Source organism: Lutjanus erythropterus, chromosome 16 (genome assembly GCF_056507025.1).
Source record: "Lutjanus erythropterus isolate fLutEry1 chromosome 16, fLutEry1.hap2, whole genome shotgun sequence".
NCBI lineage: Eukaryota > Metazoa > Chordata > Actinopteri > Lutjaniformes > Lutjanidae > Lutjanus > Lutjanus erythropterus.
The window spans coordinates 37,816,288-37,838,442 of record NC_139332.1 but is presented as its reverse complement, the minus strand read 5'-3'; the positions used below and the strand labels follow the sequence as shown (position 1 = coordinate 37,838,442).

The 22,155-nt window shown below is 41.8% G+C and overlaps 1 protein-coding gene across 1 annotated transcript; it reads right to left on the bottom strand.

Annotated features, from left to right (window-relative positions):
• Nucleotides 1-12,894: 12,894 nt before the first annotated feature.
• On the bottom strand, nucleotides 12,895-21,993 carry rfx5 (regulatory factor X, 5). The gene is made up of 11 exons (XM_084739581.1): nucleotides 21,445-21,993; nucleotides 19,520-19,674; nucleotides 18,987-19,020; nucleotides 18,808-18,890; nucleotides 18,549-18,671; nucleotides 18,328-18,444; nucleotides 17,714-17,792; nucleotides 17,243-17,441; nucleotides 17,067-17,149; nucleotides 16,823-16,969; nucleotides 12,895-15,558 (listed from the first exon to the last, which is right to left on the bottom strand). Exons 2-11 carry the CDS (start codon nucleotides 19,639-19,641, stop codon nucleotides 14,413-14,415), a joined length of 2,133 nt encoding a protein of 710 aa, XP_084595707.1. The 5' UTR covers nucleotides 19,642-19,674; nucleotides 21,445-21,993; the 3' UTR covers nucleotides 12,895-14,412.
• Between the last annotated feature and the right edge of the window lie 162 nt (nucleotides 21,994-22,155).

Here is a 22,155-nt window from a genome sequence, read left to right as displayed (position 1 = left end):
ACAACAAATTATTTTTGAGTTGTTTTTTTTTTTACATAAAGAGTCTGTAAAAGTTGTTTTCTGGTGACATCATTTGTTTTGTGTTATCTGAACAAACAAACAGTTCAGAGCTCAGATAAAGTGATGTGAACAGAGTGTCAGTGAACGCAGCATCTGCACTGATAACTGACTGGTAAGTGTGTGACGTGTGCAGTTCAGGGCAAAGTGTGAAGTTTATCATCACAACATCACAGCTGACTGACACACACACACACACACACACACACACACACACACACACACACACACACCTCTTCATCTACTGAGTCACATAATTTTAAAAGTAAAACCAATAAAATAAGAAATAAAATCAGAGTATAAGGCAGATGAGGTCTCACTCTGTTACAGATGTCATTGAATTTTAAATTACTGATCATTTAGACTCGAGCTGAATCAATAATCAGAAAAATATCTACCAGCTGTTTAGAAAGTTAATGAGTTGTATCACTGTTATGTTTTGATGGGAACCCCCTGGAACCTCCTGTGGAACCTCCGGGGGTTCCCGTACTTCACTTTCAGAAACTACCGGTGTCCGTTACACGCTGCCTCGCTCAAACCTTCCTGTTCCTCTTGAGATCATCATCATCATCATCATCATCAGCTGCTGCTGCAGCTCAACCACAGACTAACTCTTCTTACACACTGAAAGAAAAGCAGCTATAAAGGGACATTACACCTAAACTTTTATTGTTTGTCTGTGTTCACTCTCACATTCTTATGTTGTATCATCTCACTTTCAGATCACTTTCATTATCTCTTAGTCTGTCAATCATTTTTATGATTCATCAATTAGATGTTTGGTCCTTAAAATACCAGAAAAAGGTTGAAAAATTAATCCTGTCGGGTTGTTTTCACTTTTGGACCTAAATTTCAATTAGTGATCAATCTGGTAATACATTTTCTACTAATCAATTACTTATTTGGTCCATAAAATGTCAGAAAATGTTGATCAAAGTCCAAGATGAAATCTGAGAATTTGGACAATTTCCTTTACAAAAAACCCCCTTCCAAACTGATTAATCGATTATCAAATTAGTTGGTGATTAATTTAATAATTAATTGACTAAATGTTTCAGCTAATTGTTGTAGATGTATTACTAAAACAATGTTAATATGAGCAGCGGCAGTTAAAGAGTTAAAACAAGAAAACTGACCAAAAAGTCACGACTGAGATCATAAAGCAGCATTTAGGCGCCATTATTATTCTATTATCTAATATTATCTCAGTGTTATCGAAACATTAGAGTGATTTAATCACCACAAACAACATTAATCCAGATGTGAATTCATCACATGACAGTTTAAAAATCCAGATGTTCATATCTGAGGTAATTTAAAGAAAAACTCCTACAGATTAGAAGCTGAAATCAGAGCTGAAGTGACGGAATCAGAGGATTTTAAAGATGTTTAACAGTCAGTTCACAGGAGGAGGAGGAGGAGGAGGAGGAGGAGGAGGAGCAGAGGAGCCGCTCCCTGCTGATGAAAACAAACCGGAGGAAGGAGGAGGAGGAGGAGGAGAGCCGGGCTGCAGCAGGCCCGCAGCCCGCAGCCCGGAGGCTCCAGCACCGGAGAACTCCGGAGAACAACCGGAGAACACGGCGGCTAACAGCTAACAGGCTAACAGTTAGCTAAACCGAGTCCGAACCGACAGAAACACCGACACGCAGACAAACACCAGCCGGAGGAGGAGCTCACCTATCCGGGGACTGAAGCGTCTTCACTCCGGTTTCACGGTCCCGACTCTCGGCCTGTAATCCCGTTCGTGTCCCGGTAGTTTTCCGGGTTAGGTCGAGGTGTTTAATCCAGGGTTTAGTCCGGGTCTCGGTCCTGGTTCTAGTCCGAGTCTTCAGGCTGTGACTTGGTCCATCTGGTCCGGTTTCTAAGGTCTGGATCTGCTCGGATCAGATCGACTCTGCTGCAGCTTTAAAGAGGCTGTGACGCAACATCCGTCAAAACCGCCGCAGCGCGAGACCTCCCGAACATCCGGGAACTACGTACAAAATAAAAGCACCAAATTAAAACCGACGATATGAACATGAAATGTGATTTTTCTATTCTCCTTTTTCTGTCTGTTATTTGAGTGTCTGTTTTTGTTGTTGTTGTTGTTGTTGTTTGTTAAAGAGAGATCACACAAAAATTGCATTAGCAAAGTCATCAATATTTCTGTATTTGTGCATTTATTTAATTACTGTTTAAAGAAACTTAAATATAAATTTATATTTACAACATTTAAACTTCACACGATAATAAATCGTTGTATTTAATAGTTTCAGCTCCATTTTTTAATATACATGTTCATATGTTGTACAAATGCCAAAATAAAAAATAAGTATCTCAATAAATAAATTTATATGAAACCAAAAATACCATTAAAAATAAGTGTAGGCGATTTTATTTAATTTATAAAAATGTGGCATAATGAATATTTCTCTTTAAATTTTGCTTATGTACATATTTACCTTTGCATTAATTCCCTTTTTTTACTTTCCCATTTACATTTCATAAAAATGAAAATTATAATACAACAAATTAATCCTTCCACTGCATTCTTCAATATAATGGACAATCATTTTGAACTCTATGACTGGTAATTTTACCTATTAATATTAGTAATGTGACTCAGTATTATCAGTTTATCAGTATTGATTGATAAGCCACTGACTGATTAATGACGATTAATCAAGAAAATAATCAGCATATTAATCATCAGTGAAAAAGTAAGTCTGAAAGGTAAAACTCCATGAGTTATCTGTACATAAAAATAAATTCAAATACATGCAGTGAAAAACATTCAGAAAGTAAATTAAAGATGTGATAAGCTGACAGATGTTAATCTTTACTGCAGGTTTCATCACAACTTTGAGTCACCAAACAAAACGATGGGAATATTGTAATTAAACTAAATCAGTTAAGAAAAAATAATTTAAATTAATGTGTTAATTTAAATAATATTGATAGACATATTTCTTCATATTTGCGTTTTAGAGTTTTATTTAATTCCTTTCAGCCTGACAACAATTTCGCCATTTTCACAAAGCTTTTATATTGAAGAGGTCACTGTATCAGTTCCTGTTTCACTCCAGGTAATTGGACGAAATTTCTGGTTTTGGTTCTGTTTCCGTTTGGACCAAAACATTCCGCCTGCCTTCATGTGAAGGATTTCCTGAAGAAGAAAAAAATGTTTCTGTTTCATCTGAATCCTGTCAGATTTATATTTTATTTTTTATCAGCTGGATTTTGTTAATATTTGATTCTTTTTTTCTATTTGTGAAAATCTTTTTCTTTTTTAGGTTTTATTTGAACCTCAGCTGATGAAAACAGTACAAATTATTATTTTTTTATTATTTATTATTATTTTCATGAAATTATATTAACATGAACATATTCTTTATATGCAATTTATTAATAATATTATAATCTGTGTCTAGATCTTATTTATCGTCACTTCTATCACAGTAACAGTACAGTACAGATATACAGACTGCAGTACACACAGTACTATTATCTGTTTGTACTTCAGGACTGAATGAGACACTTGAGCACCTCCTGGTGGCTGACAGAGGAAACAACAGAGGGGGAGAAAGAGGAAGAAAGGAAAAGAGGGAAGGAAAGAAAAATAAGAGTACAACGAAAAGAAAGTAAAGGAAATGGGGAAACGAAAAGGAGTAAAATTGCATGAAATAACAAGAAGAAAGAGAAAAGGAAAAGGTCCAAAAAATAGAGGAAGAGAGGGACAGAAAAACAAAAGGAAAGGAAGAGAGGGAAAAGAGGACAAGGAAAGGAAAGAAAGAAGAGGAAAACAAAGGAAGAGGGAAATTAAGAGTGAAAGAAAGGAAGAGAACGGAAAAGAATTGAGAGAAAAATAAGAAAATGGCATGAAAGGGAGAAGAAAGTGTGGAAGCCCAGGACTGTCAACTTTTTAATCTCATAATTGACCACAGGGATAAACTTTTTCTTTCAGTGGCAGAAATGACCTTCCATAAGAAAGAGAGAAAAGGAAAAGATGAGAAAAAAATGGAGGAGGGACAGGAAACAATGAAATTATAGACACATGATGGAGATGAAGTAAAGGAAAACTAGCAAAGAGAACAAAGAGAAAAAAGGACGAGTGAGGAAAAGACAAAAGACAAGAAACAGAGTCGTTGGTGTTTTTTCTGCCAGTGAACGTCACCTCCTTTATTCCAGTCGTCAGTGTAGGAAAATAGATTCACATTAATGTTCGGAGTCTGGCTTCTGTCCTCTGTCACTTTTCTGTTTCTCTTCACAACAAACAAACAAACAAATAAACAAACAAACAAAACAAAATAGAACAGGCTCCAGGAAACAAAAAACTCACACAGGTAAAGTAAAGGTGCATTTCACTGATTATTGTGGTTTAAAAACCAAAGGGCAAAAGGGGGGGGGGCATTTCTTTTGGACTGATCGATGTCGACCGTCAACATTTAACTTTAACAGCAAAGTGCAAAAAAATACAAAAGCCAGCAGATTACAGGGAACAAAAAACAAACGTTTAAAGTTAATAATGTACAAAAACAGTCACAGAAAACCATGCAGGAAGCCGGCAGCGTCTTCCACAAAGAAAAGATACTTTTAAAAGATCTTCATAGCAACAGTAATAATAATAATAATCATAATCATAATAAAATCTGCACATCAACAAGCTGTACAACAGTATGAAAGAGCAGAGACAGACGTCAACAACGAGACAATAAATTAAAAATAAGATTCTGTAAAAACATTGATGGCAAAACAACTTGATTGCAATTCTTGTATTTGCACTGAGTGAACAGAAAATGGCAGCATGAAGCTCCAAATATTGCTGCTTGATGTCAGAAGCCCACTCAGGGTCTCACTATGGACGACCAAGGACTTCATTACCCAGAGTTCCTCAGCCTGAGAGGTAGCAATGCCTGGAAGGCTTCACTCAGGGAAGAAAAAAATATTTTTTTCTCAGTATAAATTGGTGTTTTTCTTAAATTTTCAGGACTTCAAACGTCAGAATTCAGTGATTTTAGGAAATTAAAAACTCTGAGTGGGTCTCTGACAGGAAACAGGGCTACTTTCAGTTTAGACTGGGAGTTCACCATCATCATCATCATCATCATCATCATCATCATCATCACAATGACTGCAGCGCGTGACCAGGATCAGCTCAGGTGAACAAACGTCTCGTCATCTCATCACCTGAACTGTGGATTCACCTTCACCACGGTCAGAACTAATTCATTTGTTTAGAACAGTGATTCCCAAACACTGGGTTGTGACCCACAAGTGGGTCACAGGAGATTTTATTCAGGTCATTAAATAAAAGACTTTGGAAGAAATTCTGCAACGTTTTCTGCTTTTAGTTTATTTCAAAACTTAAGAGTTTGAATTGGGCTCAAAACAATGAGATAGCTGAAGTATTTAAGGTATGAATACAACAAGATAATATACGGTGATACAGAAATGGCAGCAAAAATGGTCAGGAACTTTTATTTATACATAAAGGAACTCTTCAAAAGATCTATTGAAAAGGCAGTTGTAAATTTAGTCACGATGGTTTGTCATATCTAAGAAGTGGGTTTTTGGTTCTTCAATTTTCTGTCTGTTGACTTCTGGTGAGAATTAATCAACGGAGACTGAATTTAATTTAAACTCTTCTGGTCATTCACAGGTTGGTGTCAGAGGAGGGTCATCGAGGTCAAGACACGAGAGAGTCGTCACCACCAAGTTAATCAAGTCATGAGTTGACTGAACATCTTCTCACGTGACTGTCATGTGACCTGAATGAGCGTGAGGTCGCAACCACCTGAATGAGGTTTAGTTCAGAGACGTCTTTTTGAGTCTGTTCACACCTGGTATTAACATGTGTCGAGGCCAGTCCAATCAAAAGTGAGCGGCTCTGAGACACAAAGACCCAAACTGAATGTGGTGTTTCTGGGGGCTGGGTCTGACTCATCACCGTACAAAAACAAAACTTTTTTCACAGGTTTTGGTGAATCTGGATCATATTTTAGAAAATATTTTCTGATGTCCTCTGGCTGCTCCGCCTCAATTCTCTGTGATTCCTGAAAATTTTCTGATCGACAGACAGCTTTAATTGTTGCTAAAGTCACCCCTAACTGCTGCTAACTGTAGCTACCGTTAGCTGTAGTAGTTTTCCTATTAGCTTCAAAGCTTACATAAACCTGTATTGGCTTTATTACACCTCCTCTGGCGGTGTAAACTTCCTGTGCTGGCGGTGTACACACCAACACTCCTCCAGAGCTCCCTGTCCAACCTTACTTGGGTATGTTTACAAACAAATCTATTTGGGTTGGTTAAGGAAAAGACTGTGGTTTATGATTAACATAGACCCTTTCACAATGTTAGAAAGGCTTTGTGGCATCACAAGGACATGTCATTCAGGCAAGAAATACTAGCCAATCATAAGGCGGAACAGTCTTGTGAAGGAAAAAAAGCATCCAGGCAGTCATCAAAAGGAGTGCATGGCTAACTGAGCTGACTAGCTAACTGTGGCTACAGTTGGCAGTTACTTTAGTAACAAGTAAACAGAGAATTGAGGCAGAGCAGCCGGAGGACATCACACATGTTTTCTATGCACTCCATCTAAGATAATCCATGTTGTCTGTTTTGGTGCCGTTGGCAGCTTCCTCTTACACAGAAGACATCAGTTATGTAGGCGGTCCCTCAATGTGGCCCAGGATGCAAACACTACAAAAGATGTGGTCAAATGGGTCCCAGACCACCAAGACAAGATGTATTGGTGGTTGGTGGTTGTTTAAACAGTGTTTTGTTTTTTTTTAGTACTGTTACTTGTTGATACCCGGTGTAAACAGGCTCATAAAATAAAACAAAAATCAAGTTCCCTCTGACTTTGTACCTCTATAAGTCACCTGACTGATGATCACTGTAGTTGTTGTAAAAAAATCTTTGAGGTGTTTTGCTTTGATCTAGCTGACTTGAAGGTGAATAAACATGAAGCTGTTCTGAATGTAATTTTAACTTCAATAAATCAAATTAATTTGTAAAATTATAATGAAATGAGATTCAACAAAACAGTTGAAGTAAAAAATGATGCACGTAGCACCTTTAAATGCCACAGACAGATCCAGTACAGGAAGTGACGTCAGAGGACGCTGTGTCATTGAATCTGATCCATCAAGGTCAGCGCACACCTACCCGAATCCCGATCCTTTATTCTTTGATTATCTGACCCGTTTCTGTTTTTTTTTTTTTGAGCAGCACGGCTCCACAGTGAAAAGATTCCCAAGACTGCCTCCACCTTCAAACCTGAGTTCCCACTGCAGGGCCAAACTGGGTCAAACTGGAGGTTTCCTGACTTCACACTTCAACCATTTTACAAACTCATTTCAGATCTGGACTTTCTCACTGCTGTTACACATCTGGACTTTTCTGCAGGGAACTCAGTTAAAGGCCAAAACTGGGTCACACTGGCGCTTCTTGCCATCACTGACTTTCACTAAGCAGCTAAAAAGTTTTTTGCAGTGAAATCCACAAGTCCAGTCAGACCAGTCAGACCAGGACATGGGCCAAACCGGGACTTAATGTCACCTCTGACATTCTATTAATCATTTATTGTTCTCTCTTTAAATTCTGACTTCCAAAGTACTTCTGATCTTCCAGGATTCCTCCAAATGTTTACTCAGTCTTTGATGGAAACTCCTCCTGGCCCAGTTATCCCAGTTTCAGAGCTAAATTGAGACAAACTGGCACTTCTTACAATAACTGACTCTCTCTACAACATTTCCTAAACTACTTGTAGATCTGGACTATCACAGACTCTCTTTAGGGAATTCCAAACATCCAGTAAGTCTATCCTTTCTTTCCATGATCTTAACTTCTAGTGCTGCTGATCTTTCAGGCTCCTTCCAAACATCCACACAGTTATTGAAGGATTTACCACTTTGGCCAGTTAAACAGCCAAACTGAACCATTTCTTTCAGTCTTTTTGGATGCGGATTTCAAGCCCCTGGACTTCAACCCCGCCTTCCAAACTTTCAACCAATGTCCACAGGAAATACTGCATATCCATTTGGCCCAGTTAGTGGTCCAAACTGGTCCAGACTGAGGCGTCCTCCCATCACTGACCTACACTGAAGCATTTCTTGGACCCATTTTAGAACTATTTCATTCATTTTCATGTCCAAAACCTTTTCCATCTTATTTTATCTTTCCAGTTTTGCCCAGTTTAGCTCAGCAGGTCCTGAAGAGGGAACATGTCAGGTTTCACTCTGAGCCTTTTACATCAACTCTGGATTCCCAAGAAGACACTCAAAGCAACATTTCACTTTGATATCGTGGCTGGGATACATCCCAACATCTCAAAAACTTTCTGGATGATTTTGTCTTAGGGTGCTGTCATGTCACACTACAACTTTTCAAACAAGCTGTGAAGCTCTGACACAGTATAAAAAAGTCATTTGGACAGTATGAAATCATCAGAGAACAATTAAGTTAGAGGTCCTGCTGATGACAGGGCAACTTGTTGGGTAACATGGCAAACAACTTTGCCATGACAGCTGCTCTCATTTCTTTGACCCTGCAGGAGGAAGGCCTCAGTGTTTCCGTCATCTCATCTATCTTTCTGAAGGTCAATCTGACAATCAACAAGTCAAGATTAGCAAGTCCCTAGCTGAGACCAACAAGTCCTACTGTCAAAGCCAACAAGTCCCATATCAAGTTAAAGTCAAGAATGACAAGTCCAAAGTTGTGACCAATAAGTCCCAAGTACAGTTCAAACAAAGTGCTCGTTGTATCACCCAACAGAACCTAAAATCTCCTTACCACTGCTGGAATTAAGAAAAGTTAAATACCTTAACAAGTCCAAAGTCAAGAAGAGGTTCCCTACTACGTCCAAAGTCATGACCAACAAGTCTATAGTCAAGTCCCATGTTGTGAACAAGTCCCAAGTAAAGTTCAAACAAAGCGCTTGTCAAATTATCCAACAGTACCCAGAAATCCCCATTCCATTGTTGGAATTAATAATATCATTACACACAATTGCGAGTCCCTGACCATGTCCTAAGCCGAGAATAGAAAGTCCCCTGCTATGTAAGTCAAGACCAACAAGTCCCAAGTCAAGACCAACCAGTTCTCAGTCACATTCCAAGTCAAGACCAACAACTTCCAAATGAAGATCAAGAAGTCCCAGACCGAGACCAACAAGCCCCATTGTTAAACAACAACAAGTCCCACATAAAGAACAAGTCCCAAGTCAAGCTTCAGTCGAGACTGACATGTCCGAAGTTGTGACCAGCAATTCCCAAGTACAGTTCAAACAAAGTGCTTGTTGTAACATTGAACAGAACCTAAAATCACTTTACCACTGTTGGAATCAATAAAAGTTAAATACATTAACAAGTCCCAAGTCAAGACGGGGTTCCCTGCAAACTGCCTAGTTAAGTCCATGTCCTAAAACTTGTTTCAAGTCTTAAATAGGCTTTCACCTCCTGCGCGTGAAGTCTTGAGTCAAGTTCAAGCTGTCAAGTCTTTTCTGATTTTGTCGAGTCTTTAGTCACCAGAGTCATGACTCAAGTCCAAGTCACTGAGGCCTTTACAAAAGTGGTTTGTTACTGTATATGTTGCCCATCAAGTGAAATGTTGCTTTAAACTGTCTGTCTAGTTTAGTCTCTCCTATCCCTCCTGTTACTGCACCTTTAATATAACAGAATGTTTCCCTCTGTATTCACACTGTTAAACTCTACTAAACAATTTAAACAAGGATTATTATTTTGACCAAATTTTTTGCATTAAAAAATAACTCTGGCACCGCTCAGTCGGTCTCTAGCCGAGTGCAAGCATAAAGCAGAACGTTACATCACTCATAAATACTTGTCAATGTATTTTCTCAATGCATATAACAATAAATTCATAACATACAAGGACTTTCTCTTGTTTTAACTTTTTAACAGTGCAACTTTTCATTTGTTTCAGTTCTGCCTGAAAAGGGCTGAGGCTCAGCGGTTAAAGGGAGACAGAGACATCATTTTCCCTCCAGCTTGAAGAACTGTACATGTATTGGCACTTCACTTTAGTGATAAAAATGACATGTTAGCATCTTTAGCTCTACTTTTAATTAGAAGTTACAGGCAGTGCTGCACTCAATTCCTGGCAAAGGACAAGCACTTAAACTCACTTTCCCATCATGCAACAGGTATCATTTTAACAGTCATAAAACGTCTCGGTGTCCCTTTAACCGACCTGAAGCTCTCGTTGTCACAGGACGGAGGGAAACAAGGACACACACACTCAGAACACACACACACACGGCTGTATTCACACCTCAATGTGTGAGTGTCAACAAAAAGTGTTTTTGTACAAATCTGTGATCACAGGATGGAAAACAGCAAAGGCCAACAGCGGCGCTGAGCCCCGCGGTCTGTAGCACCAACGATGAAGAAGACGCCCTCACACGGAGCGAGAGGCAGTTTGGCAGAGGTGAAGAACAACCGTCAGCAATGTGACATCACCATGGCGACAGAGAGTCAAACTCCTCCACAGGAGAAGATGAAGAGGAGGAGAAAATAATTTTGTTTGTTGTCTGACTAACAAATATAAGAACATTTATTTTTGGTTTGAATGATGAGAAAAAGAGATTAGGAACTAAAAAAATCAGGAACATTAAATGTCCTGCTACTTCTTAAAACTTCTTAAACTCCCAGTATATTTTGTTTTTAGGTTAGTTGATTAATCAATTCATAGATCGACTTAAAAATAATCAGCAACTATTTTAATAATAGTTAATATGATTCTTAAGCCAAAATGTCATGAGGATTCATTTCCTTTGTCTTAAGTGATAATAAACTGAATCTCTTTGGCTTTTTGACTGATAGTCAAATAAAATAAATTTAGCTTCAGGAAATTGTGAAGGACAATTTCCACCAACAGAATAAATAATCATCAGATTATATTTTTTAAAGTATTTTCTTTAAAATTGTGTATCTTATGAAATGGGGAAGTTTGTATAAACTGAACTGGGTTCTCCAATTGTCTTAAACCAATTAGTTTGAAAAGGTGTGACACAAAGTTAGCTTTAAAAAGTCACATTAAAAAATAGAAAATGAATTCAATAACTGGTTTTATTTTTTGGGATTCCAACTTTCATATAATTTCTACATGAATTCATCTGATTATTTTCTCAATTTAAAGTATCACTTTATAAAATGTCTAAAATCTTCAAATGTCTTTCTTTTCTCAGATGAGCGGTCTGACACCCGGCTGACGTACACGTGTCGTTTTATTTTGGTGGACATGTCACATTGCTGATGCAGACAGTGCTTCAGTGGTGATGAAGAGTTAGTGCAAAGGGTGCATGGCAACATACAACAACAGCTAAGCCAGCTAGCAGGCTAATCACTAAAGTTCAGTGCTACAGAAGCTAATTTTCTGCAAATATCCCTCATGAATACATTACTTTTTTTTTACTGCATCTTAACATGTTTTTAGCGCTACGTGGCAGCTAACTTTGTGCTTTGCTCTTTGTGCCTGAGCTGTCGCCATTTTCTTCAACAGGAAAGGACAAACTTCAAACTTCTACCTGTGTTTCTGTTGCCTCGAAGGCTGCAGTTAGACGCCACAAATCAAATCGTCATCCCAGCGAGCGCCGCTGGAGGCAGATAAAGTGTGACGGACTGAGGGGAGACATTTTGAGGCAAAGTAAGTGCTAATGTCTGTCTCACAAGTTTGGCATCGAAAGCACTCGGGGTTAAAAAAGTTAAAAAGGCCGATGAGGAAAAGAAAAAAAACAAAACAGCGTCAGGTCTCAGTGTGGTCAGCAGGGCCTCAATCTGTCTGTGACATACTGTCAAAGCTGACATCAAATTTCTGGACAGATTCATACAATCTTATTGACTTATTCTTTGATCAGATAGTTCCTGATCTGAAGAAATTTCTCTGGGTTCAGACTCATTTCAAACTTCTTGTACGACCAATTTGGTGTAGAGATATTCTGATATAATTTTTCCTTCCCAATACATGAACTTCTTGCTGTTGTTTTTGTGTTTTAATGGCGGGGCGGTATACAACTAACTTATTAAATTATATCAACTAATGTATAAATGTAATATGATTGCTATCATTGTAGTATGGCTGACCCTGATACTGCTAGGGGTGGGGGAAATTTCCGATTCTTAGATGCATCGCGATTCGGACGTGGACGAATCTGAATCGATTCACAAACGTCCAAATTTCGATTATTTAAATCTGTTAATTAAAGTGATACAGAAGCTTCTAAATAATGTGGAACTAAGAAGCGCGGTACGCGTCATCGCCGGGACACTTTGGGACGCGCACCTGGAGCGACACGCGCACAGTGGAAAACAAACATGGCCGACCGGCAGCCACCTCGCCATGAGGTCCGAACAGCTCCTTCTAATTTAAAAGCAGCTGCGTGGAAACACTTCGGCTTCTACAACGTCGACGGCGGAAGCGAACTGGACAAGAGCCACGTTATATGTAAGCTGTGTCGAGCTAAAATAAAATACTTTGGCAACACAACAAACATGAGAAGCCATAACTCGATTCCACCCGACGGAGGAGTCGGGGAGACGGCAGGCTGCTGTTGCTGCGGCTACTAGTGGCTACTGTTGGTACTTTCCAGTTTGCACATATTTCCAATAGTTTAATAAAATATAATCGAAATGAATTCTTATTACAAATGCGCTGTTTTTAAAAATTGCAAGTGACGAATGCTTATTCAGTGAGACAAAAAGAAATGTGTTTGTGAAAAAGTGCATCAATATACATAAAGATGCATCAATAATCGTTTTATAATCGAATCGTAGCCCCTGAATCGTAATCGTAATCGAATCGGCAGGTGCCCAAAGATTCCCACCCCTAGATGCTGCTATCCTGGAGAAATTTGGGAAAGTGGCAGGGTCCCATTTTGGGGCAGGACAATAAAGTCTACTGCGATTTTCAAATCGCAGGAGGCGCAATACATTTTAAATGGAAAATGTGTGTCAAACTAAATTTTAAATATTGTTATGCTGCAGAAATATCCAGAAAGTAACGGTAGGAGCTCTGGGTGAACAGGAACTAGATCAAAAATGGAACCAGTTGCTACCTGGTACAGTAGTAAGATGAAATTTGCACTAGCACAGAAATATTGGAAATGATGCGACAGGGAAACAGGCCTTTGAATGACAGACAAACATGGCTGCCACCGAACAGACTGGGACCCAACGTGATGTGTATTTGAGCGATTTTAAATAATGTCATTTTAAATAAGTTTTAGAGAAAATGATAAAGTTTCTGATCATTCACCTCAACTAACCTGAATAAATAAATGACTGAATTTTATATGAACGAGGCTAATTTTATTCTAATATTTCTGGGTGTTAAGTAGTTAGAAAAGCCTTGAAATGTCGTCTCATCCCTCTCTGTCTCACACACACACACACACACACACACACACACACACACACGTTCATGATCAGAGATATCTACTAAACCAACACTGATACAAACACAACAAACCAAAGCTGTTTAGAACAGAAGAACTCTTTAAGAGGAGAGCAGAGCCGATCTTCGATTCACATTCAATCCAAAACTCAAACTGAACACGGTCTCTATCCTCACCTCCAGACTTTTTGTTGAGTGAAACATCCCATTTTATTGCCCTGCAATCGCAGCTCTGCCAAAAATGTGCAGCTTTGTGAAAAGCTGTCAGCACAACAATCTAAAACTGAGTTTCCATGAAGTGAAGTGAAGGTGAATCGAGGTCGAACTCTGTTAAAGAGGTCGTTTTTTTCATATTTAGCTCGAAGAACCTTCACAAGGCTCTGACCCGTAGTACCTACTGTATCTGTCCACGTCAGGCTGAACTCTGGGGCGTCTGGGGCCTGATTCAATACTGAACACGTCTCTTTATCCTCTAGCTCTGATGTCTTCCCTCCTTCCTTTATGTCACTCTTTCCTCTTTGTCTGTTTTTCTTCTGAAGCAGCAGAAGCGACGGAGCAGACGACCAAACCTCAGCACAGAAAACGAGAAGTCTGGAGATGAAGGATACGAGGAGGCAAGGAAGCGAGGAAGGAAAGAAGGAAGGTTTGATTTCAGGCCCGGCCACTTTTCCGCTTTCAGCCACAGTCGACAGACAGACAGACAGACAGACATGCAGTTAAAGATCACAGGTTTCTAAAAGCGTCCAGTCTGTTCACAAGTGCAATGGGAGCTGATGGAAGGACAGTTGAGGTTTTGGCTTCATTTATCCTCCTTGATTGGCTCTCTGGTGTCACCAATCTGGGATTTCCACCAATCAGAGAGAGGAGAGGGGAGGCGGGGGCAGGGCTTTGCAGCAGTGAGGTAAAAGCTGAGTGAGGGAGGAGGGCTGATAAAAAGACAAGGAAGAAGAAGACGAGTGAGGGAAGCTAGTGTCCCTCTCTCTTTGAGGAGGTGCTGCTGCTCTCCTCAGCCTCCTCCTCCTCAATCTTCACCACGGTGACAGAGGGTGAGGATTCTGGAGCAGCAGAAGAAGAGGAAGTGGAGGTGGAAGGCAGCGGCGGGTTGACGTGCAGCTCCACCGGCGTCAGCGTGATCTCCACCTCACCATGCTCCTCGTGCAGCGTGGGCAGAGGAAGAGGAGGAGGGTGGAGGTGTGCCGCGGGTGGAGGAGCAGTGGCGGTGCTGTTGTTATTGCTCGGCCTCGGAGCTTTCTGGATGACCTCCACCATTGGGGTCCGCCCCGATGGCGTCAGCTCCCAGCTGGGCGTCCCTGGACTCTGGAACAGCAGCAGCGGCCGGCTGTGGCGGTCCGGCTCCACCGGCCCACCCGGCTGACACTGCACCACCACGCCACGGTGCTCCATCAGCCGCTGAGCTGGGTCCGACACCGCCGGCAGCGGACTGAGAACCAGCCCTGGCTGGTCCTGGATCACCAGCTCCAGCACAGGCTGCGAGGAGGAAGAGGAGGAGGAGGAAGAAGCTTTCTGGATGACTCCTCCACTCAGGGAGGTGATGATGGGAGGGTGGGAGGTCGGAGCAGGAGGGGAGGGCTGAGGAGGAGGAGCAGCAGGAGGGGGAGGAGGCAGGGTGTCCTCCGGCCGAGGTTTTCTTGGTCGTCCACGTTTCCGTTTCACCGGAGGAGCATTGGTGGCAGAGCCGCCGGACACGCCTACAGCGCCACCTGGCGCCACCACCTCCAGGGGGCGCTTGCTGGTGTTCCCTCGTGCCTTCTGGACAACAGAGGTGGGGGCTGCAGGGGCGTGCTGCTGCTGAGGAGGAGGTGGTGGCGGGGCAACTTTCTCCCTCTCATAGGACAGACAGCCCTGAGGCAGGATCATCACTGGGACAGGTCCACCCTGCTGCTGGGGCAGTGTCGCCATGGCGATGACCTTTACCCCACCGCCACTGGCTGCGGCGGCAGCGGCTGGGCCTCCGGGTCCAGACGCCCCACCAACACCTGAGGCATCTTTGGGAGCCAGCGAGGGCGGAGAGGAGCGGACCGAGAGCTGGGCCTTATCGGGGATAGAGCTCCGAGGGAGGATTCTGGGTAATTGCTTCATAAAGGCCTCCACCTGCAGCACATCAATCATTTATGTTAGTGGTGGATCTGTTTATTAGTAACTGAGGAAAGAAAGAAACCTCGTTAATAACTTCACCAAGAAAATTTAAAGCCTCTGGAAATTTGGCTTGAAATAGTAAAATTAATATATGATATCTTAATTTAACCATCAATATCAATTTAAGTGCGTGCTATATTTAACATAATATTTAATATTTTCATCGCTGTACCTTGCATCAGACAGCCGTCGGACAAAAACAGTAGAACACAGAAGTATGTACTGAACAGCAGCTCAGGACTCTGCCTTCTTTGAGTGCCAGGGTGGCACCTTAGAAATGGTACCATCTAGGGACTTTATAGCTCTGTTGGGTGACTTTTATGCTTATGTTGCCAATGATGGAGAAACCTGGATGGGGTTGACTGGGGGGACTGACTTGCCTGATCTGGAATCAGAGTGGTGTCAGAACACCGTATCATCAGACTTGCGGTTGAATGTCTTGAACAAAAAGTGAAGAGAGGAGCAGAGCTGTCAACTCCGCTGATCACCACCTGGTGGTAAGTCGGATCAGATGGCCAGGGAGGAGGCCGGACCGATCGGGTAAACCCAAACATGTAGTGAGTGTGGAGGCCCTTGCCTGTGAGGTCTTCAACTCCAACCTCAGCTTCAGTTCAGCTGTCTTGACTGACCCACCTCTTCAGTATCACATGGAGGTCAGGAACAGTACCTGTTGAATGGAAGACCCAGGTGGTGGTTCCCATTTTCGGAGGGTGTGCTCCAATCGTCTGGGTATCTGCTCTGGTTTTTTCATCATGTGCTTTACGCTTTATATTCTGGAATATGACATATAATTTGTCTGTGTTCTCTAGAGCTACATAGTGGAAACAGCAAGTGATGTTAAATTCTGTCACGCAGTGACCAAAAGTCATCTAAATTCAAAATCCCATCAACCAGTTGGTGTCCTGTAACCAGTCCCCCTGGCTGACACGTGCAAGAGTGCATCGGTCCAATCATGCAGTTTGCAGCTTCAATTTGATTCTGATATTGTGGTTCTAACAATTCAAACCCAAAACGTGGAAACTTGATTGCCAAAATGTAATCTATTTTGATGACTTTGACTTTTTAGATGTCTACTATCGTGTGTAGACTCTACCCTACTGCAGTCAGAGGGCTGGTCATCAAATTTCCAGATGCTTTAAAATAAAGAGGCCAATTTTAACCATTTTAACAAACAGGTGAGGTTGAATACAGATGGAGATGTGCGGAGGTTTCAACCTACAGCAGGACGCAGAGAGGAGGAGGAGGAGGAGGAAGAGGACGGAGGAGCAGGCTGAGTGTCTAGAGAGGAAGGTTTGGCTGCTGCAGCTGATTTGTCTCCAGACGGCAGCTTCAGTGAAGATGAGGATGAAGAGTCTCCGAGTTCTCTCTAAAAAAAAAAAAAGACAGACAGGAAGTAGTGAGCAGCAGTGACATCATAGTGTGTATATGATCAGTGATTGGACAGAAACCTGTGATGCCATCACCTTCTGATCAGCAGCTGCATCGCTGTCAGCTTTAGAGATGACAGGTGTCTTCTTGATGACCTTGTGGGGTTTGGCTGGACCTCCTGCAGACACACAGACAGACGACAACAGCTGTCAATCATCTCAGAACACACACACACACACACACACACACGCACACACACACGCACACACACCTGCGAGTGCTGCAGAGGTGACCAGCTCAGCCTGGCTGCAGCGAGGGTTCACGATGTGCTCCTGGATCAGGTAGCGAGCGATCTCCACCACCGTGTCAAAGGAACGCTTCAGGATCTTCTGCGCCCAATCACAAATCAGCTCGCATGCTGCCTCTGTCACTTCCTGTTTGTATGTCTGGACCAACTCGGTCAGCTCCGCCTGGAGACGAAGGGGAGGAGGAAGAGAAGGAGATGTCAGTGGAGCTACAGGTGCAGTTTCTTTGTCTGTTCAACCATGATGGCTGTGCTGTAGTCCAGTGATGATGTCATTTTGTAGGCCAACATAGAGGTCAGCTCAGTCAGAGCTCCAACAGCAGGTTGTTGATGATAAAAAACATTTCACTGGTTGTATTCATGGGTCAAGAGAACCTGAAACCCAGCAGAGTCCGACTCTGTGTGTGTGTGTGTGTGTGTGTGTGTGTGTGTGTGTACCGGGTCGTTCTTCAGGTCCAGGTTGGGCAGCAGAGGCATGTTGAGAACCGTCTTCCTCCTGATGCCGCTGTAACAGTACGTATCAGCCAGACAGGTTAAGGAATTAAACGAGTAGGCTCATTCATAAAACTGTGCTTCAAAACTAAAACCCTGCTCACTACACTCCCAAAATTAACCTTAAATACTAAATAGATAATAGATGAAATAGATATGGTCATTATCATAAATCTTATGAGGTATATTAGGCTTCATGAATGAACCACTCTCACATTTGTTTTTAAGTGGTTTGTATGAGTGATTTAGGAGAATCTGCCTCATTCACCAGTTTTCTTGTATATTGCATTTTTTTTCCAGGTAAAAAACACAGTTAATGAGTCTAGACCTGTCACAGAGTATCAATCGATAATTGATAAGGAGGGCTTTAACTTTGTTTTTAGAAGTCTCACTGTGGGAGGTGACAAACATGACTTTCAAGGAACCAGACGTTCATATGAAACCAGTCTGAACCAGAAGTTCATGAGAAGTGAGCTACAGATTGACACATATTCAAACCAACAGGAGCCCTGACTGTAGGACAGTCCTAATGGACACTGTGTCCAGCAGCTAAAGGATATTTGGACTGTCCTCTGCCTCCAAGCCGTCGGGCCTTGATGTTGGGGAAAATGTCTCTGATGATCTTTCCAAAGTTGGCGGCGCTCAGAGGACGATGCTGCAGGTTCTCACAGTATCTCCTGCAGGACAGACGGAGACACAAACAGACAGGAGGACAGTCAGGGATCACATGACCCAACAAATACCCCCAGAGACTGACGTGTATGTGTGTGTGTCCTCTGACTTGTACGTCTCGTAGACGTCCTGTTTGGGCAGGCAGGTGTCCGAGTGCTCCTCCAGGTGACTGCGGATCCAGTTACAGGTGTGGAGCTGATCAGCTGTGTTGAACGAACTGGAGTCACCGCCACTGCATGCGCACACACACACGCACACACACACACACACACACACACACACACACACACACACACACACAGAGTGAGTGAGCAGGACACACACATGTCTGTCTTCCTGATATGTGACTGAGCAGCAGCAGGGCTGACCTCTTGTCTCCGGAGCTGGGTCCAGAGGGCAGCTGGAGGTACAGATACAGCTTGTCGTTGTCAGAGAAACGCTGAACATCTTGCTATTAAAACACACAACAGAACCAATCACAGGTGAGCACTAACATGACATCACTGCATCAGTAAACTGACATGAAATTAGAGAGTTTGGTTCTTACCAGGATCTGATCCACTTTGGTCTGAACACTCTTCCTGTAAGACACAGAACAGACCAATCAGAGACCAGCTCATAGAGTCACAGTGTTAAACTTTAAGCTCTAAGCTTTAAGCTCTCTCAGATTGTGATCAAGTTTAAGTTCATCCATAAATTCAATCGCACCCAACTGTCACCTGGACTTAATTTATTCACTACATCAGTCCTAAAAATAGAATTTAATTTAACCACTTGTTTGTATTCATTAAATCAGTGTTTGTCAAACTTTTTACACCATGTACCACCTCAGGAAATACTGGGCTGTCCAAGTACAACCATTATGTCCAACAGTAAAAAGGACCAGGACTTTGCAGGGCTGTTTTGGGGGATTGTTTCAGCCTTAAATACCTGATTTCACGGCAGCATTTAGGTGCTTTTTTGCAATAAAGTTGCAGAAGGATAAGACAATTGCAAAAAAAAAAAATATATATATGTAAACATCTGTTTATATTCAGAAATAAATGTAAATGCTGTTATTTGACAGTGAAGTGGACTCACGAGATGTTACTCTTGAGTTTCTGCAGCAGCATGCTGGGCTCCGTGTCGCCCTCCCCCGCCTCCAGACTGGCCTCCCCCCGCCGGGAGGCTTCAGTCCGCTGGTGCCGCTGGTCCTCTGACATCTGGACCAACTAACCAGTGCTGAGAAACACCATCTGACAACAACACACAAACACACACACACACACATAAAAACACTAAAGCATCTCCATGGCAACCAAGTAAACTAGTGCTGCAACATTAATCATGAAAATATAGAAATTGTAATAAGGTCTGCAGGATGTGCAATATTTGATAAAATCCTATTTCTGTTCGTAAATGTATTTGTAGGGCTGCAACTAATTATTATTTCCATTATCAATTAATGTGTCAATCATTTTTATGATTAATCAATTAATTGCTTGGTCCATAAAATATCCAAACATGAAAACAAGCAGAGCACACGGATGTATCCAAACACAGTAGCGCTTAAATCATAAAGTTGAGCCCGTTGAGGCCCGATGCCAAAAAATTCTGTCCCAAACCAACCTGAAGCCAAGCCTCATTAGCATATGTCAGCCCGAACCTGATTACAGCCCGACATTTTTCTTAACAAGCAAGAGTTTTCAGATAGGGACAATACATGCAAGGAAGTGACTAAATTGGGGAAAAATGAAAACAATAATAAATAAATAAATAATTACAGTAGAGCCTGAACCCAGTGTCAGCCCATCAGGTTCTACTGGGTTCAGGTCCAGATCTCACACAGTCCATCAACACTTCTGACACAGAACTTTTCACCACAAAAGTTTCCACACAGAAAATCCATGTGAATCAATAAAGAATCGTATCAATAAGCACAATTGTTAATGGTATTGGTGATTCCCATCCCTAATCATGATACAATATAATATCAATATACTGCCCATCCCTAATCCATAATAATTCTATAACTGCATCACATCCCTCTGAGTCAAACTGAGACATGGAGGAGGAGGAAGTTATAATATGATGAGTTTAACAACGTTATAGCAGCTTGAGGAACCAGAAAACCGCATTTTAAAATCTATAGATGACTGAGGAAGTAGCAGAATTATTATGATATAGATGACAGTTTCTCTCAGCACAGAGACAGTAACGCTGCTGTCAGACAGACAGGTCACTCCCACCTGTCTCACTCTCTGCTGTCTCTGCAGTAACACTAAGTTTTTTACATTAAACCTGATTTTAGCGCTCAGCCTGCAGCAGGTTCCTGTCTGACAGGCGCTAACAGAGGCCCGCTGCCTGCTGGGTACTGACACATGCCGGCTGTCACGGTGCCGTTAAACATTACTACAACCGGAGCGCGCGCATGTGTGTATGTGAAACGAACACACACTCAGCACAGATACACACACCGGCTAATGTTAGCCGGAGATGTTCATGTAGCCTGTGTCATGTCTGTCTGTGTCCGTGTGTGTGTGTGTTTACAGCAGCGGGTAGAGCTGCTGGTCATGTGCTGCCATTTACTATTACAACACACACACACACACACACACACACACAGGGAGCAGCTCAACATGTTAGTTAGCTAACACACACACACGCAGCCTGTGTGTTAGCTGACTGAGCAGCGACACACACACGTCAGCTGGACGCTTCAAACACACATTTAACGATGATTCAACGTGTCCGCCGTGACGGACGCTCATCTTAGTTTTGCTAACGGTCACATTTGCTCCTACGTGGCTAGCTACGAGCTCGGTGCTAACCGCTGACTAGCCTAGCTAGTTGCTATCAGATAGCATTGGCTAGCAAGCACCGAAACAGCCCGTAAACATGTTATTACGCGCTGTTTGTCACTTCTAAATAATTCTCGGTAACAGTTAATTAATTGTGGTGTTAATATGTGATCGCTCCGCTGAGTCTCGTGTGAGTATTTATTTTAAAAAAGAAAAAGAAAGTACCTGAGCCAAGATACAGCAAAAATCCCCCTTCAGATTTTTTTGTGATTGGACGACTTTGTTATGTCTGCCTGACTACAAAGCCAGTGTCTATTCCGATTGGCGCGCTGTCACGAAGCTACCCGGATACCAAAAGCGTCTAAAATTCCATTCGTCGAGCAGAATTATTTTTCTGACAGGGATTATTCCGATTGGACTCGTTTTCCTGGTCTGCCCAGTTACAAAACAGATGAATTTATCTCGCAAAATCTGCATAGCAACAGCCGTCATGTTCAGACAGTGAAAGCGAAAGTACTTAAAATGCACATTTACACCAATTTCACATGTATGTGTTGAATAAATGTGATTATACAGTCAGACCAAGGCAGGGGAGTACAAACACTGTATGACGCGATACAGAAGTTAATTATAAGCATAAAATACAAGTTAGTACAAATCATTATCATTAAAATTGTACTTCTTTTGTGAGATTTTCACAAAATAAATCGCAACACGCTTTCTTATCAGGCCGATTTCTTGAATCATATGGTCCTAAAGAAATGTGAAAATGAAACACTTTAAAACACTCTGCACTCTTTGAATCACAGTGAACAATGACAGGTGGTTATACTGGTGTGACGTGTTATTAACTGTGAAGAACTGCAATCTGCAATTTCTAGTTCAGAGTTCTTAAGTATTGATCACGTTAATCTGTACAAAAAACAAACAAAAACA